Raw genomic sequence first — 18,860 nt, 5'->3', positions numbered from 1 at the left:
TTTTCCCAGAGGGACCCAGATCTGGGAGGGAATAAAAACATTTGCCCGTTTAGCATCGCAGGCTCACGCCTACCTGTCCTCAGCTTGATGGTCTCTTTCCTCTTCACAGAAAGAGCACAGTAATACAGATGCTCGTATCTAATCCCCTTGGATTATAAAAGTGCCTTTAAAGAGCACATATCAATCACATTTTTAAATAGCACACCTTCAGTGAGCACAATTCGGCACACCCAGCAAGAGATTTATTTTCTACCTTTGCCTCTGGGCAAGGAGAGCAGAGCATTGACACACCTGAATCAACTGGTATCCCTACTTTTGTCACATGCCTACATGGGGCCTCTATTTTTAAACACATGATTGACACCCATCTTTCCGACTGGATCAAATACAGTCCATCCTGTGAGCAGAGAGAGGAATCAGATGACTTCTGAGGTCTCTGCCAGCCCTGTGATTTGTACAACAGAAATGTAATTGTGTCCTTAAGTTAAAAAAAAAAAAAAAGCCAACACCACCCCAAACATCCCTCAAGAGTATAACCAGCAAAAGTCAGTAAATGAACCAAGATGCCCCTTCTCCTTCCTCTAAGGGAGCCTGAGCCAAGACTTAATTGAAGCTGCCCAAAGAAGGAAATAAAAATAAGACAAGCCTGAAGAAGGGCAAGGGGGGGATGGGTTGGTGGTGATGAATCAGGTCATTAGACCCGGAGGGTGTCTCCTCCCAAACTGTGCAATTAGAGACTCCATAAAAGGTTTGGGTGCCTGCCATCAGCTCACAGCCTGCGGGCCCCGCATCCTGCATCCCACATCCCGCTCGCTCTCACTCAGAACAAGGTAAGTCTCACAGACTCTCTGCCTGAGTACACTGAGGATCTCAGCTGCTGCTTTGCTTATCTCTAAGATTCCATGCGGATTTCAGAGGAAACACACGCTAAGCCGACCACTGTTACCGATACTGAACTGGGAACTCCAGCCACCCAAATGCATCCTTTGCTTCTGGAATTCTTCGATCATTTTCTTTTTTAAAAAATACAAACCGTATGACAGAGGCATGAATACTATTTCACAACATACAGAACTCAGACCTACACTCAAATGAAAATACATTTAAATGATGGGTATTGACTGAGGGGTCTGAACTCTATTTATTTGTTTTACCCTAAATTCACTGAGCCTTGTGTTCTTGGTTTAAAAAAAAAAGTTACCTTGGTCTGCCTTCATAGTGGTTGATTTTCTTGGCATTGCTCTTTCTTCTACAAGCTTTGCTGACTTCAAAAGCCACACTCTCCTAAGCTGAGAAGTTAGACTGCGCCGAGGTAGGGGAAAAAAACGGGTGGACACCCCCAGATGAGGCTGGAGGATTAGTCCCACTCTTTTGGCTTTATTTGTGCATGTCAGTACTTAATTTGGGTTCTTTTTCCACCCTCTTTTTGCAATAAAGCTTTCTCTCAACATATGAGTGTCACTGTTTTCCAAAGGGTGGGGTGAAGAGACTCTAATACTAGATCTGATCTCGCCACATTATCTGGTCCAAAACCAGATTGGCCCTGAAGTTCAGATACAATATTTTAGGAGACAGAATAGAGCAGATGGTGCCGGTGGAGCTGGCGGAGGGACAGAAATAAGGATGATCTTGTTACTTCCTTCCTGAAGGACCCCTCCTGGGAAATGAGCTTTCTTTGTTCTTCTCACAGTTTCCTGAGTTTGTCACCATGCCTCGGCTCCTGGAAGATGTCCTCTGTGTAATCGAGACATTCCACAAGTATGCCAGGGAGGACGGTGAGGAGGTGACGCTGACCAGCAGTGACCTGAAACGGCTCGTCCAGGACGAGTTTGGGGCTGTTCTCCAGGTGAGGACTCGCAGAACTGTGTGAATTCTTCCCCACACACCCTCTCTCCATATTCCAAGCAGGATGGGTATCAGTGATACCTGCCCATTTCACACCTGGCTACCAGCTCTCAGCACGCACTGATTTTGAACAACTTTTGTCAGTCTCAGTTCCCTACTCTATGCAAATGCTGAGCCCATCTTACAGAGAAAAATGAGGTTTCCTTACCACTGGGACAATTGCTTCAGCAAAGTAGGCTTTTGGGGGGAGTTGTGAGCCAGGAGGCATCTATATGCAACTCACAAGTGATGTAAATGTCCCCTCTTAGCCATAGCTCTCTCATGAAAAATGGCATCCAAAATTAACAAATTCTTACTGTTTGGGGAAATTTCACTAGTTCCTGAGGAATAGGGTTAAAAAATGAGTACGCTTGGGAGACGTGAAGACACTTGAGACACTTGCCCCTGTGTAAATCGGCTGATTTGTCACTGTGTTTTCATGCAGCCACATGTCATTCGTGCTGTGGAGAGCAACTTGAATCTTCTGGATAGTGACAGTGATGGCACTATCGGTTTTGACAAATTTGTTCTTGCAATCTTCCACCTGTTGGACCTCTGCTACCTTGACATACAATCACTACTAAATTCAGAACCAGGTCAAGTATCTGAATCAGAAGAGAAGCCAGATGACATGGGCCTTCAGGCAACCGGCAGAACTGGCCAGTGGACAGAAGGAACTCCACCCGCTCAAGAAAACATAGTTCTTCCTTCAGGAAAAGTGTCATCAGCTCAGCTCGGCTCTGAGGAAATGGGGTGCAACAGGGTGGACCCACGGCGAGACCCCAAGACTCACAAACTGCCCGGGGAAGCATCCGGGCACAGTGACCCTGAGAACCAGACCCTGAAAGGAGCTGAGCAGAGCCAGGAAGTGACCCAAGATGTACCAGCAACAGGAGCCAAAGGGGCCCAAATTGAGACAAACAAGCAGAAAGCTGGATCAGAACAGATTGGCAGCCCCACAAAGGGGGAGGGGCAAGATGAGGAGATTCCCAGGGAAGGAGATGAACCAGCCTGGGAGCAAAGTGCTGCTGAGACAAGAGACCAGTTTGGAGAACAGAAAGGGAACTTGGGAACCCAAACTTCTCCATCAGAAGAAACAACTCAGAGACCACCTGACGAGCAGGAAGTTGCAGCAGAAAGGGGTGTTCAGGAATTTTCTAATACACGAAAACAACCACTACAAGGAAAAGATAAACCCAGTTCAGCACGTGCTGACCTGCCAGCACAAGCTGATGCCTGGAAACCATTGCAGACCCAGAAATCCAACGGTCCTGAGGACGGTAGCAGAACAGCCAAGACTCGAGAACCAGGAAAAGATGCTGACAGGACAGCACCTGAGACAGAGAATCCCGCTGACCTGGAAGACGATGGTAGGACATCTGACATCCCTGAATCCCCAACAGAAGAAAAAGAACATGAAACAAAGGACCTGTCCATGCAAGGTGACAGCAGAAATGTTTCAGAAACACCAGATGTTGGAACTGAAAGGAAAGACAGGAGAAGCCCTGAGGCCCATGGAACCAAAGGGCAGGAAGAGAGTGAGCGAAAGCCTCAGCCACCAGCCCTGGAAGACAAAACCCAGGGCGGGAAGTGTCAGGAACTCCAGGAACCATGCAAAGGAAGGGACGCTGGAGACGCTCCTAAGACACAAGAGTTAAGCTCGGAAGGAGGAACTCAGAATCACGCTGGAGCGGACGGAGCCGTTGCTGAGGGAGACAAGGCAGGAGAAGCTGAGGAAGGCGCAGCAGACGCCCCCGGGGGCAGCAGCGGTGCCGCTGCAGCAGAAGGAACAGCTGGGGCAAGAGGAAGAAAGTGGCAGATGGCACCGCAGGAGAACCCGTCTGGAGGAGGAAATAAGAGGGTCACCAAGATTCACGACCAGCCACTCAAGGAGGGTGATTGTCACCAGGGAGGCGCTCCTGAGCCAACAGTCACACAGAGTGATAAAGGGTCTCCTGAAACCTGTAACAGCCTGACTCCAGAGGACGGTGACTGCAGCTCAGAGACAAGTGAGCTGCCTGTGCACGGGGAGTCCCAGTGTCAAGTAGACCCACTCGGAGAGGCTGTGCAAGGAAGTCACCATAAAACCCCAGACACCCAGAAGCAGGCAGCACTGGGTGGGGGAAACAGAACTCAGAAGGCAGTGGCGCCAACAGTTGCTGGCGGAGAGGATAAGTCTCTCACGGAGAAGCAGGAACAGCTCGATGGAGAAGAGCAGAGAAGTCGGAGCTCAGAGACCAGAGGCCCTGGCCCAGCTGTGGAGCCCGCTGGACACCCAGAGGCACAGGAGTCCACGGTGGGAGGTGAAGACAGAAAGTCCCCAAAGACAGAGACCCCAGGTGCCCTGAGTGCAGACGTCACTGACCAGCTTTACGGAATGCAGCTCCTTACAAAGGAAGACAGCAAGGTAGAGTTCAAGGTCCAGCACCCAGGTACCGATGAGGAAGATGGGGCACCAGAGCCCCAGGAGGCTCTAGAAAAAAGTCTAGATGAGGACCGTCCAGCCTCCCCCAAGACACTCCTTGAAACAGAGGAAACTGCCACCTTGGAGGAGGAGGATGAAAGCCCCCCAGAGCTGGCGGGAGGTGACAACCAACAAAATCCAGCCAAGAAGGGACGTGATTCTTCAGTCCCCCAGTCAGCACTTGAAGAGAGGAGTCAGAGGGACCAGGAACCCAGCTGTGCAGAGAGGGGCACAGTCCTTTCCAGTCCGCTGTACGAGTACCTGCAGGAGATGCTCCTGGAACAGACAAGCAGAACTGCAGGGCAATGTCAAACTCAAGGTCAGACAGCCAGGGCATCAAGCCCAGAGATCCGCAAGGACCAGCTCACCACTGACATCTCCGATTGTTCTGTCTTTTCCGATGACAGCTAAGCATTACGACAGCACACCAGGGAACCTCTGCCTGGTGAGGGTCCTCTGACACACAGCAAATGTCAGCTCCGCAGGCCTTGGAAGAAAAGCAGGACCACCCTCAGAGAGGAACCAGAGCCCCAAAGAGAGGGGAGTGCCACGAAGCAACGAGTCCTTACAGGTACCCCAGAAGTTCCAAGATACTTTGTACACTTGGACATGCCCCAGACTCCTTCCGTCCTGATCACCCTCTACACTCACCTCAGATGCAGATTAATAATCCTTTAAATTCCCTTCTTAAATTGCTACAAGAGCAAAACATAAAGTATTCAGCAGTGGGAGCTACCACCAAACACACCAAACAAACATCATACCGTACAATATTACTTCCAAGTGCTAAAATGGACTTTCTCCTGAGACAATTTATCACAAGTTACCTGGCACTAAAAATGGAAAAATCCCTTCCATATCTGTAACAGATTCCAATTTCCTCAACTATTCATTGGTTTTTCATAATGTGGCAATTGGAGGAACGAGACTTCACAGAACTTATAATCATAAAATATTATTCCTTCACAGATGCAGAGAGTTTTGCTTCATGACATTTCCTACAGATCGCAAGTTTATCCCCAAATTTTACCTCTCAAAATCATCTCAGATATTACTATAACTTAAAATAATTACGACTTTCTAGCACCCAATTAAAGTAGATTCATGACTCTATGCTCATGCCCAGGTGCAAGTAATCGATGCCATTGGTTCATTCATTCATTCAACAAACTTTCATTAAATATTAGCCCTTTCACAGTTTCTGGCTCAAATAAGAAATCAGAATAATTATAAAGGAGAAAGAAGATACAAATCTGAAGCACGCTTGATTCCATAAGAAGCTCTTGTAACCAACATCCACTAAGTAAGTCTACGAAATGTTTACCCACATAGTTTGCTGAGGGCACTGTATTAAAATTAACAATTAAATAGCCTGATGATCAATATCTTTTGTTGAGTCATTTTTTTCCCTTCATTCTCCATCCAGCCTTGAAGACATTGATCAGAAACAAAAACTTCCTTAGTGATTTGTGTTTCCTTAAAAGAACTACGAGTATAATTAAAGGATATTGCTCTCAGAGCTTAGAATTGACCCAGGAAAGGAATAAAATAGTTATCACATAACGTTTCCTGAAGCCAAAATACTCCACCTCCCCCTGCATTCTGCCTTCTAGGCTCAATTTTCTTCCACCTCAACTCACACCTCTTCCAGAATCTAAAATAATTCTCCTCTACTTCCTACCCCTCCAACATTTTCAGCCCTTTTCATTCCACTTACAAACATGAATGAGTATCCCTCTCTAAAAAAAAAAAGAAAGAAAAGAAAAGAAATTATCTTAAATGAGCAAGAGACATGAGACAATTCACAAAAAATAAATATATGTACTAGAGCATAAACTAAACATCTCTTTTGGCAAGAAACTTGGCAATAAATATCTGCGACCATAAAAGTGACAAAGGTCATAAACAATGAATTCACAGAAAAAGCTACACAGATGACCAATAAATATAGGAAATCTTTACTAGACTTTAAGAAAATGCAAATTAAATATCATTGTTTCACTTATCAAAGTAGTAAAGGTTGTTTGTTTGTTTTTAATAGTGAGATTCAGAGCACGGGGAAACAGAAACTGAAATCCAGCTGACAGGTGTATAAATGAGTACAACCTTCCCAGAAAGCAATGCAATAACATGCATAAAAATATTTTAAATTTTTCTGAGATAGCATTATAAGGAAATAATCAGGGGTGTGCATAAAGATTCATCTACAAAGATAGTAGTCATTAGTCAAATTAAAGACAGAAAATAACCTAAATGTCCATCATTATAGGAATTATAGTTACTAGATACTGTGGAATGCCAAAAACCATTAGAAATCATGAGGCAAGATATTATTTCATGAAACGAGGAAGGACTGCAAGATACCAAGCTTTGAATGACATAAAATGGTAGGTAGAATATGATTGCATTTAAAGATGGATAAATAGGCAAAGTATGAGGGCAAAATCTTAAAAGTAGTTATATCTAAGTAGGGCAACTATAAATGACATTTATTTCCTGTTTGAGATTGCTTTCATTTTCCAACTTTTTATAATGAAAATGTGATACATTTGCAATCAGAAAAATAAATGCTATTTTTAAAAACTAATTATAATCTTTAATTCTAGCCACAAGAAATAATCTCAAATAGAAAAAAAAAATACCTCTTCCCAAAGATGTTCACAACACCATTATTTATAATAATAAAAAGCACAGAAAATCAAATTTCTAATAATAGGGAGTAGGTTATGAAAATTAACAAATATTCCCTTGATGGTTATTATATAGTCTCTAAAATGTGCATTTATGAAGCATCTGCACAAAACTCCTTATGTGGAAAAGCAAGATATCATTCTGTGCTTACAGTATATCGACTATACACACACACACACACACACACACACACACACACACACCCTTGAATGACATGAGTTTGAATTGCATGAGTCCATTTACACACAGATTTTTTTTTCAGTAAATACATACAGTACTGTAAATGTATTTTGTCTTCCTTATGATTTTCTTAATAACATTTTCTTTTCTCTAGCTTACTTTATTGTAAGAATTCAGTATATAATAGATATAACATACAAAATATGTGTTAATCAACTATTCACGCTATTGGTCAGGTTTCTGGTCAACAGTGGGCAAGGATTAATAGTTAAGTTCTGGGGGAGTCAAAAGTTATACTCAGATATTGACGATGCTGGGAGTCAGCTCCCACTAACCTCCGGCCGCTCAAGGGTCATATATATGTAATATGGACCCTTCACGTTCCCTGAAATGCGTTTCCACTTCCTTTCTACTTGTCAATCACACCGGCCCTTCCCTCTGCCAGGAAGCTCCGTGATCCTTTAATTGCTGGGTCATTCACAGCCTGCAACCGCCCCGGATTAATTCCTTATGCTTACTGGTTAGTATTACTCACTAATTGTTCTTTGAGTGTCATTTCTCTCACTTAATAGGTTATAAGCCACTGGAGAGAAGTACTTTTGCTTATATTTGAATGCCCCACATATCCTTGAGCAAGTTACTTAAGCTCTTGGCCTCAGTGTCTGCCAGTGTAAAATGTCATTATAATAACTCACAGGGCTACGAGAATGAGCCAATAACTTGTCCTATAGTCACACAACAGGCTGTTTAGCAATGAGACCGAAAGAACTCCAGCCACACTCAACAACGCAGAAGAACCTCATGAGTGTAATGTTGAGCAACATAAAGCCGCACACAACAGAATTCATACTGAACGACTGCGTTTACATCAAGTTCCAACAGAAAAAAAACCAAATCTATGTTGTTAGAAGTCAGGAGAATGGTACCACCAGAGAGGAGGGCGAGAACGGGCAAGAGAGGGACTTCTGGGGAACAGGTGACTGTTCTGTTTCTCGATTCAGTCGTGGTTATCTGGGAGTATCTATATTGTGATGATTCCTCAGACTGTACACTTAGGATTTGGATGTTATACTTCAACAACAAAGTTTGTTTAAAATGAATAAGTGGAATAATATACACGAAAGCGCCCAGCAAGCTGCCTGACATTAATAAGTGCTTGATACATACATATGTGTTTACTATTGACCGTTGGGCCTAGAGTCATACAAAATCCATGGGAAGCACTTCGTTTATCTGTAAATTCAACAACAGATCATCAACGGAACTTACAGGATGTACAGTGATGAACAAAACAGACATAATTCTTGACCTCATACAACATAGAGTCTGATGAAGGGCATTTAAAAAATGAACACGAAAACAATGCATAATTACAAACTGTGATAGTGCTATGAGGAAAAAACCACCGGGACACTTGACTTAACCTGAATGATCGTAGATGACCGCTCTGAGGACGTGCCACGTCTTCACGGCTGATTGCTGAGTAGGATGGCAAGGTTGGGAGGGTCAACCCTTGGGGATCAATGTGCCACAAATCACTTGAAGGCGTGTCTAGATCATTCAAGGAACATCGCTCCTACTAGTTATTCCTGTGAAGGTGAATAAAAACCCAGGCTCAGCCCTCAGCAGGCCAGGAGAGAAGTGCGTAAGTGAGGAAATGAGCAATAAAGGCAGCCTGGAGCCATGGTTGAGAACTTGGGCTCGGGAGTCAGGCTGGGCCCAGGTCATCACAATCCTAGCACTTCGGCTCACGTACAGTGCATCCTGGGCAAATTACTATCCTCTCTGTACTTCTGGTTGTGTTATCATTAAAAGTATTGCATAAAATCTCAAGAAGTTCACCAACGAGTCCTGGACATAGATTAGGAACCCCTCCCTGGGCATTCCAGCTTCAGAAGAGGTCGGCCCGTAGTCCGTGCAAAGGCTGAGTGAGACCCAGAGAAGGGGAGTGACTTGCCCAAGGTCACTTAGCCCCTGTTGGGTAGGGCAGCCTTGTGCATGCAGTCCTTGACTCTGCTCCGCCACATAAGAATGAAACACTTCCTTACTATGAGATAAAGAGCCCACACTGCCTGGAATGTTCCATGCTTATCACCTTGTGTGGGAATATCTTTCTCTGTTTCAGACTCCGTGGGGACTCCTTTGCCCTGCTAAAGCCTGAGCATCCTATGGCACGTGGCCCACTGCTGTATCTGTCCCCTGCAGGGAAGAGACAGGGTCCTTCATTCTGCGGCACAAGAGGGGTGCACGCAGGGCTCGGCCACTCTCCTCCCGAGTCCCGCCCAGCTCCTTCCGGATCTTTACTGTCGGCCCTGGCACAGGGTGATACATCAGTTTACTTCACTGTTCCGTCCCCAGGAGAACATTCAGGGTCTGGGCCCAAGGGTCTAAACGGGACATAAACCAAAAGACTTAACAGTCTGAAGAAAAGAGTTCTCAAAGGCCACCTTTTCCTTCCAGCCCAGCGTCCCCCACCCCAGGAGACGCCATGCTGAGTCACTGTCAGCACCTGGGTGCTGCCAGGGGGTGTGACACATGCATTGAAGGTGCCGGTGGCTAAATAGTGGCCCCTGATCAAAGCCGTCAGAGCGGGCAGGTGGAAGCCAGTCCCCCTCGGCGGATCAGAGGCACCTCTGCTTACATCTCACGCGGTCCCACCCACCCCGTGGGGCCACATGAAAGTGCCCGCTCCTTTCCAACGTTCCTGACACTGACTACACAGGGTGCCATAAGACAAGGGTTCTAATTAGAGAAAGCTCGGCCTTGTGGCTCATCTCCATGCAGAGACGCGTGGTCTTTTATCCGGATCAGAAGACGGCTCTGCGCCCCAATTTTCATCTGCTCTTCTGGTCTGTGGAGTCTGAAGACCACCCCCACCAGCATGCTGTGCTCGTCGAGGGGGCCAACCTCCCACCGGTGTGGGGCCCGGTGTGCACAGACCACCCCCCTCCTCAAACAGTCCACGTTCTGTCCTGGGCCACGCGAGATCACGGGAGGGCCACACAAAGTGACCACACGCACCTACGCTTCAGAATCGCCCTCACGGAGCTACGTTGTAAAGTCACATGCCCAATCCTTTTATACCCATTAAGGAACAACTCCCCGGTCACAGCCTCAGTGTTTGTCAAGACCACACAAAGCAGACGTGAAATTCACCACCAGTTCAGCTGTCAAAACCCTGCTGAGAATTTTGTCCGTTTCATCAGGAGGTGCCCACCCTTATAAAGTCCCATGGAAGACATGCCTTTTAGGATTCAATTCTAGCAAATGCTGCCTCCCTCATAAAAAGAATGATGTCTTACTTTCTGATCATGAGGGCCATGTAACTGATGGGTTTTTTTGTGTTTTTTGTTTTGGTTTTTTGTTTTGTTTTGGTTTTTTGTTTGTTTGTTTTTGTTTTGTTTTTTATTGGGGAACAGTGTGTTTCTCCAGGGCCCATCAGCTCCAAGTCGTTGTCCTTCAAGCTAGTTGTGGAGGGTGCAGCTCACTGGCCCATGTGGGAATTGAACCTGGCAACCGTGTTGTTCAGAGCTTGCGCCCTAACCAGCTGAGCCCTCCAGCCGCCCCACTGATGGGTTTTCTTTTGGGAACCGCTGCCAGAAAGCTTGAAGTGTAATAACAGCAGTGGTGTTCACCCTTATGCTTGGTATATTTGAATTCTCCTTTTTCCTAGTTCTAATTTCCTTTTTTTTTTTTTTTTACTGGTTTATTGTCTATGTGTTTTATTGTAAGCAGCTTCAAATCTACCCAGCACCCTTTCAAGTGTTAAGTCATTAAGAAGAATAAATTTTGATCTCTACACCCAAGCAGTACACAATATAATTGAAGAGACAAGACGTCCTCACGAAACAACTGGGGAATGTGCAGGTAAGGGATGAAAGCGTCATCATTCGGCTCTGCCAGGGGCCTCAGGACAGGCCGAGCTGGGCAAGGCACCGACAGTGGGGGTGGAAACTGCTTAAAGGGTGAGATTGGGCCGGCCCGGTGGCTCAGGCGGTTAGAGCTCCATGCTCCTAACTCCGAAGGCTGCCAGTTCAATTTCCACATGGGCCAGTGGGCTCTCAACCACAAGGTTGCCAGTTCGACTCCCGCAAGGGATGTTGGGCAGCACCCCATGCAACTAGAAATGGCAACTGGACCTGGAGCTGAGCTGCGTTCTCCACAACCAAGACTGAAAGGACAACAACTTGACTTGGAAAAAAGTCCTGGAAGTACACACTGTTCCCCAGTGAAGTCTTGTTAAAAAAAAAAAAAAGGGTGAGATTATGGTCCTTAGAGTCGCTGATCTGTTCACTTAACAAATATTTGCTGTGCGCCATTGCCTGGTAGGCATTTCTAGGTGTTGGGAATAGAGCCCTGAACAAAGCAGACAAAGTCCCTACCCTCATGGAGCCTCCCTCCTAGGGGAGAAAATAGAAAATAAACAAACCAGCAACTATCTGTCAGAGGGATCAATGTTAGGGGGAGTGAAAAGCAGAGTGAGGGGGTCGGGAGGGAGGCAGGGGAGGTGGGAGTGGTGCCGTCAAAGAGAAGCAGGTCAGATGACACTAGGGAGGGCCACCTGCCCCAGGTGGGGAAAGGAGCCGGGTGATGGTTGCTAGGGGAACGGCATCCAGCGGAGCGGATGGCACACGCTACCCGGAATGAGCATGTGTAGCACATTCTAGGCACACTGAGGACGTGTGGCAGCACAGAGTGCGTGACGACAGGCACAGGGAAGAAGACGAGGCCAGAGGCAGTGCAGACTCAATCACATCTCCAGGGAAGGCCCCTGGGAGAAGAGGGCGTTCGGCGAGCGGGGAGCTTGGCGGGTTCCGCTCAGGATAAAGGGAACGCCATGAACAACGGCTCAGAGGCAGGGGCGAGCGCAGGAGAGCTTTATTCTGCACCCCCAGGCGAGGTTCATGGTCCGCAGACGGGGCCGGCACAGTCGCACCCAGGGTAGAGGGAGGGAGGCATATATGCGATTTCTGGGGTGGGGGTTGGCTGAGTGAGGTGGCAGATGAGCAGGCACCCCCAGCGCAGATCTGGCGCGAGCGGCTGCATCTGGAGCTGTTTATCCCACCAGGGTCTGCTGCCTTTTCTGGGAAACACCAGGGGCCCCAGTTTCCATCATGCGAGGAGGGGTCTGACTTGGCAGAGGGGTATTTTTGGCTCCTGGCCGCTTTGACCATGCCCGCAGCTGACCTAACAGTAACAACTTTATTCTTAGAAAGCCAGAAAAAGGCAAAGAAAGCCAGAAAAGAGCGGGGGGGGGGGGGGGGAGATAGCGAAAGGGAGGGAGGGAAAACTAAAGAAAGTGTGTGGAAAAAAATGGATGACTTTTCCAGGAAAACTGATTCTAAAACAAGGTAGAACCATAACCATAGAAAAAAAGTAAGAAGGCTCTCAAACAGCTCTCTCTCAAAATCTCAGGTCAGACAGTTTCACAGGTAAATCTCTCCACACATTCATGGAACAAATAATTCCTACACTATTTAAACCATACAAATATAAAGAAAGCCTTATAATTTTTTTCAAAGGTACTATAACCCCAATATAAAAAATCCCAAAGTCCCCCCAAAAATATTCAGACCAGTCCCATTTATAAATTCAGATACAAGCCAAGGACAGTTTCCCTTTGTATGTGGACGTCACGGGACAGTAATACATGCTGTACACGCACGGCTCACCTCAGAAGGGCCACAGTCCACCAGGGGAGACCCAGCCGTACAGCTCATCCGTGAACTTAGCAGAGGAGAAAACTGTGTGGTCATCTCTATGGAGATGGAGACTTTTATACCTCTGTTATTTTTTAATTTAAAATAGTGAAAGGAAATTTCATCTAAAATCAACAGCTGGCATCATGCTACAGAGACACATAGCATGCCATTAAAGTTAGGAAATCCTTCTCATTCCATGAGTATTTACAGAGCAGCTACTGGGTGGTGGGCAGAGGCACGGCACAGGCCACAGAATGATGGACGGAACAGCTCTGCAGCTTAGAATCCCATGAGGATCACCATGAATTAGAAAGCAGAAGAAGAGCTATGCGGGAAAGAGCAGGTGCCACAAAACAGAAAAACAAGGAGAACAAAATTCAACTGGGAAAGAGGGTAAGAGAGAGGCAGCCTGTCTGAGGAAGTGGCATAAGAACAAGGGGTTTTGCCGAATGCAGGGAGATCAGAAAAGAAAGAAATTAAGTACTTGAATTAGGAAGGAAGAAGCAAAATGATCATTATTCAAGATACTATAACATGATATATACCAGCGGTGCCAAATAAATGTATACAAGTGGACACTTTGGTCAGTGTTGCTCAAGCAGTAGTTCGCTGTAATCGGAAGTGTCCGTTCGCTGATGGGAACCACTTTGAGCACCTCTTGTAATTGCAGAAGTCACACGTGACTTGTATTCATCTTTTGTTATCAGTATATATTGAGTATTACAATTTTAACACAATTTTCCTTTCTTTAAATGTGTATACATATTTTTGGCACCCTCTCCATATACAAGATACCATAACATAATATATATACTATATTATATATTATATATATATACACACACATATATATATAATATATAATAACCAAAATATATATATGATACCATAACATAATAAACATATGGTGTATGTGTATATATATACCATAAGGTATGTATACATGTATATAATATAGAATGGAATATAACATATATATATTTATATGTACAGACCCCCAGGGGATGCCTGAAACTGCAGATTGTATACATATACATATACAAATTATATGTACCTAATGTTTTTTCCTATATATACATACCTATGATAAAGTGTAATTTATAAGTTAGGCACAGTAAGAGATTAACAATAACTAATAGTAAAATAGAACAATTAGAACAATATACTATAATAAAAATTACATCTAGCTAATGGCAGGCTTGCATTCAATAGACATTGTTACTCTAATGAATGAATCCTAACTTTTCTCCCTCTTGTGCTTAAGCCTCCTCCAGCAGCTCCACTGAGTGTTTTTCCCCCCACAGTATAGGTGGTCAGATTGCTCCTTAAGGAGCCACCTAGGAAAAAAACAGTATTGGACCCACGTGGACCTCAGAACTTCATGCCTGGGGCTTGTGCGCCACCTAGTGGTAGCTGCCTGCAATGTCCCAAATAGGTCCATCTTTAGGCAATAGGGAATGAGATGGAAAAAGGACCGCCCTTCACTGCGGTGTCCCTGAGCTGACAGTGAGAGATTACATCCTGTGTTCCCTCTTGGAATGTCCAGGGGACAAAAGATTCTCCCCTGCTCATGTTCATCTGTAACCCAGGTTGTAAGGCGGAGAGTGTTGCACAGTTCTGAAACTCGGGTCCTTTATGGACCGATAGGTGGTGTTCCTACTGCATTTCCTTTATTCGAAGACACTGAGTTGTAACAGGCACCATTGATTAAAAAGAGGCATTTCTGTTAGGGGGCAATGGGGTACACTACATTAAATGTGCATTTCAATTTTAAGACACATCGGAATTTCAGAAATGTTCTGCCATGAGAATAAATAGGTCTTAGGATGGGGCTTTCATCTGCAAAATCTCCTGGATAGGAAGGGTGGGGTCCACTACAGAGTCTCCCTGTTCATTTCAGCACCTATGACTCTGTACATAATCATATCCAGCTCTGGAGAGCAAAGATTTCAAAAATCACTACCGAGAGGAGTTCCCGTGCCAGGCACCCAGCTGGGAAACGAAGAAAGATCCCATATGGAAGGGAAAACCAAGATGGAAGCGAGAGGTGGCTCATTTGCTAATAACCACAGCTGTAGACAGGACTGGCTACCACCCCCTGCCCTGCAGCCTGCTGAACGGTGAGCTTGGAGCTGGAAGTGAGTACCCCTCCCCACCCCACCCTCTGCAACAGGCTCAGGGATATGCATTAAAAGGGAGCACGTTTTACTATAACAACAAAACAGTTGTTTGGAGTGGAATTGCCTAGAAAAGTGTCTTGACAGAGTTCAGGGTAGAAGGCAAGACCCAAAGGGGGCATACATGTGATAACAGATGATTGATAAACTGTTATCATGAAAAGAGGAGACTGGGTTGTTCCAAGAGGGAAGAGAGAGAGCAGGGAGGAGCCCACAGGGGGTGGAAGGCTGTGTGAGGATGACGGAACCCTGCCCAGGACCCTCACATATAAAAACTACTACGGATGCTTGTGTGAGTGGTTTCTTTATGGAACTCTAAGAAAAGGCTAAATTGTTTGTATCACGGAGGCAGAAAGCCAATGCAGGTAGGAGGCGGCCATGACAATATGAGCCCCAGGGATGTACCACGATCACCCAGGAGGCTTGGGATTTCCACTGGCCAAGATTTAGTACGGGGATGGTTCCAGTTAAATGTACTCAGTCTTCGGAGTCAGAGACTCTAGCTGACCTGGGCGATACACGTCGTGGGCTTTTGCAAACTCTCATCCTCCTGGACTCTACCCCTTTCAGCCAAGCTGAGCTGCCCACTGACCAAACCCCTAATAGCACCAACACAGCACAGAATAGCACCGCTGGCATTAACCGATAGGCAGGGCTAGGACCCCCACACACACACTGCTTCCATTCTGTTCCAGGTCCTCCTATCGGCTGACCTGCAGCTTGAGGTCCTCATTGCAAACCTGCCGGTCCCTTAGACATGGTGGGGCGTATTCTTCACTCAGCTCTGACCCCAGGAGTCCCTACCTCAACCCAAATTCAACCCTCTGACTCATCCTCTTAAGTCCCTAGTGTAGCTCGACACCTTATCTTGAATGAGACCTAATCCCGGAGACCCCCATGAAGAGAAGGGAGTTATGACTGTATATGTGTATATAACTCACACCACAGATTCCCATGGTGGGCTCTGGGACCCTTAAACCACATTAAAGAGAAGATCTGTGACCTCCTGAATTAGACTCTCTGAGTCTGGAGCCCAAGAACCTAATGATGAACATTTTCCCAAAGGAAGCATCACGCACACTAATGTCTGAGAACCACCCTGAACGAATGCAAATTACTTTAGTGTCGACACTTCACCGTGAGGGGCAGGGTGCCCCCCGCCAACTGTAAACTCTGATGACACAGATGCCAACGGTACCGTGCAGCCATGAAACACGACACGAAAGGTATCCCCAATGTGCAGTTATGTTAAAATAATCAAGTTTTACCCTGCTTTTAAGTAAAATGTGGATGTTTATAGATGCATAGACCACAAATCAGGAAGAATGGACACTGAAAAATTAACCTGGATGCTAAAACTCTGCTTTCTTTCCTCCCTTCTTTCCTTCCTCCCTCCCTTCCTATCTGCAGTCTCTACATTTTTGCCACGTGTACACAAGTTCGTGTGTATAAAACACGATCCCCGTGGGAGCAGGAAGCCCCAACTCCCTAGAAGGAGATCTGCTGCTGGCAGGTTCTCAATAAGTACATGTCGAATAAATATGTAATAAATGAAATTAACGTTTAAAGATATAATCCAAATATGACCCAACGTAACCTACCTTGAACGCGATTCCTAATACCAGTTTACTGCAATATAAATAAACGGCTTCGGCGGAGGGCACTTGCTTTGTATATGGAGGGTTGAGTCTTTAAATTAACACCTTTCAATTTATGCCGTAATGTGCATAGCATTTAACATTCATCATTTCATCTGAGCTCTGTAAAACCCCTTTCTCTGCAAAACCATGAGAGCAGGTACTCAGACGCACAGCTACGACGTGGCAGGTGAGAGGTGCCCAGTAATACAGGAGGCAGTGCTCCAAAGACAGCCAGGTGTAACACTGAGGACTTGGGGTGCTGACACAGCCACGAGCAGAGCGACCTGATTCTGAGACTCAGAGGGGAAGCATGACTGACGCCTTAGCACCCAGCACAATGAAAGTACATCGCAGGCTCCATAACTCTGTGTTCGATTTGCAAGAGTTGCTGAGACAAGACTCAGGGTTGAGATACAAGAGGGAGGTACATACTCTTGTCGAAAATAAAATAAACGGAGCTGTAAGGAGGGCAGGGGTGCAGAGCTGGGTGGCTGCTAAGGCTGCATGAACTCCTCTGAGACTGAGGATGGGCGACCGCTAGGGAGCGCAGGGGTGCAGCCAGAGGAGGGAGGGGCCAGATGCGATGTTAGAAGGTGCCTTGCTTGCGCAGAGGGAGAGCACACAGGCGCATTCCTGCAGCAGATCACAGAGACATCACATCAAAGCACCCATGGACTCCGATAACTCCACGTCTGCCCCTTTTTGGCTTTGTGAGGTTTCTTTCAACTCTTTCGAGCCATGAAAAAAATGGAACAAAAATTTAAGTTTGCTATATCTAAATTCTTATTATAATTTCTAATAAGATCGCTTTTCTACTTCTTTATAGTTATGTTTATAAATTATAAAATGGTTCAAAGATAGATAAACAGACAGACAGATGACAGCTAAAAAGGGCTCGTTGGACTCAAGGTACACAGTGATGAGTAGCTTTCCCAGCAGACTGAGGGTTTAAGGCCTCACAGGATGCCTGTAATTCCACAAGTTCCTCGTTAGCTGAGAAATCTGAAGTGAACGAGGTGTGTCCGCCCCACTCTCCCACGTCTAGCTTTCTACGCGGCAACTCCAGCCCCTGCAGCTTCCCCCACAGTGGAAGTCAGGGGCTGCTGCCTTCTGGGATTGTGGGCAGTGAAGGTGGGGAGGGAATGAGGTACCCTGACAGCCCTTCCCTCTGGCTGCTTCTGGGGCAGGGCTTTCGGGCATTTTTTACAGCCCTCAAACATCTGTGACAACAGGTGGTGCTCACAGCTCTAAGTCAGATCTCTCGCTACTGAGGTGTCCAAGCTCAGGAAATCAAGCGGAACTAAATCATAGCAGTGCCCAGTGTACCCCGCCCCACCTCCGCAAACCCCCCAACCCCACCACCCACCACCCCCACCACCCCACCACCCCCACCCCACCCCACCCCCACCCCACCCCACCACCCCACCCCACCCGCACCACCCCTTCCCCCCCACCACCCACCACCTCCACTACCCCACCCCTGGCTGGACCCACCCACAAGCTCAGAGATATAGAACGCCACAACTCTGACAATGCATGTCCCTGAGTCACTTCCTGGGTAGTAGCTCTGAGCCTCTACCCTGCTCCAGGCCCCAAATCCTGCAGGAGCAAGTGTTGTTTTTTCCAGTGAGACCATCAAAACCACCAATGTTTCCTGTCTACAGTGAGGTGTCTCACTCACTAGCCCGCCTTAGGGGGAGGGACAGAGCAGCGGGCCTTTTGTGTAGGAAATAAGACCCAGAAACAGAAGTGGATGGGCTTCCTCTTTACTCCTGGTCCGAGGACCAGAGCAGGAGGCCCCAGCAAGCACCCCCCCACACACCCATTTTGTGCCTCAGCGCATTGAACTGCCACGGGGCAGGAACTCGGTAAATGTTTACCACCTAAACCTTCCCATCCCCACACTGTCTGCCTCTTGAACTTGCTCTTTCTTTTGTGTTTTAAGGTTGCCACTTAAAATAAAAGTCAAGCTGTCTTGCTCTAGAAGGGCTTTTGCTTTTCTCTTCCTCTGAACGGCACCCACTAAAGCACCAGCAGGAGAGTAACTGGGAAACACAGACCGTTCTGCAGCAGGAAGTGACTGAGAAACAGGTAATTCCTGTTCACGGGGGTGGCCGGCGGT

The 18,860-nt window shown here is 46.5% G+C and overlaps 1 protein-coding gene and 1 long non-coding RNA gene across 3 annotated transcripts in view; one reads left to right on the top strand and one right to left on the bottom strand.

The window, feature by feature from the left end:
* LOC109451576 (uncharacterized) overlaps positions 1-18,860 on the bottom strand; it is a 420,408-nt gene that overhangs the window by 250,748 nt on the left and 150,800 nt on the right. The gene's annotated exons all lie outside the window — the stretch shown is intronic.
* TCHHL1 (trichohyalin like 1) lies at positions 1,682-5,664 on the top strand. Its single transcript, XM_074318762.1, is given in 2 exon segments — positions 1,682-1,846; positions 2,330-5,664. Coding segments are annotated over 2 exon segments (2,835 nt in total). The 5' UTR covers positions 1,682-1,708; the 3' UTR covers positions 5,027-5,664.

The sequence above is a fragment of the Rhinolophus sinicus genome, linkage group LG14 (genome assembly GCF_036562045.2).
Source record: "Rhinolophus sinicus isolate RSC01 linkage group LG14, ASM3656204v1, whole genome shotgun sequence".
In the NCBI taxonomy this organism is placed as follows: domain Eukaryota; kingdom Metazoa; phylum Chordata; class Mammalia; order Chiroptera; family Rhinolophidae; genus Rhinolophus; species Rhinolophus sinicus.
Note: the sequence above shows the minus strand (reverse complement) of the source record. Positions and strands in the feature narration are given on the sequence as shown.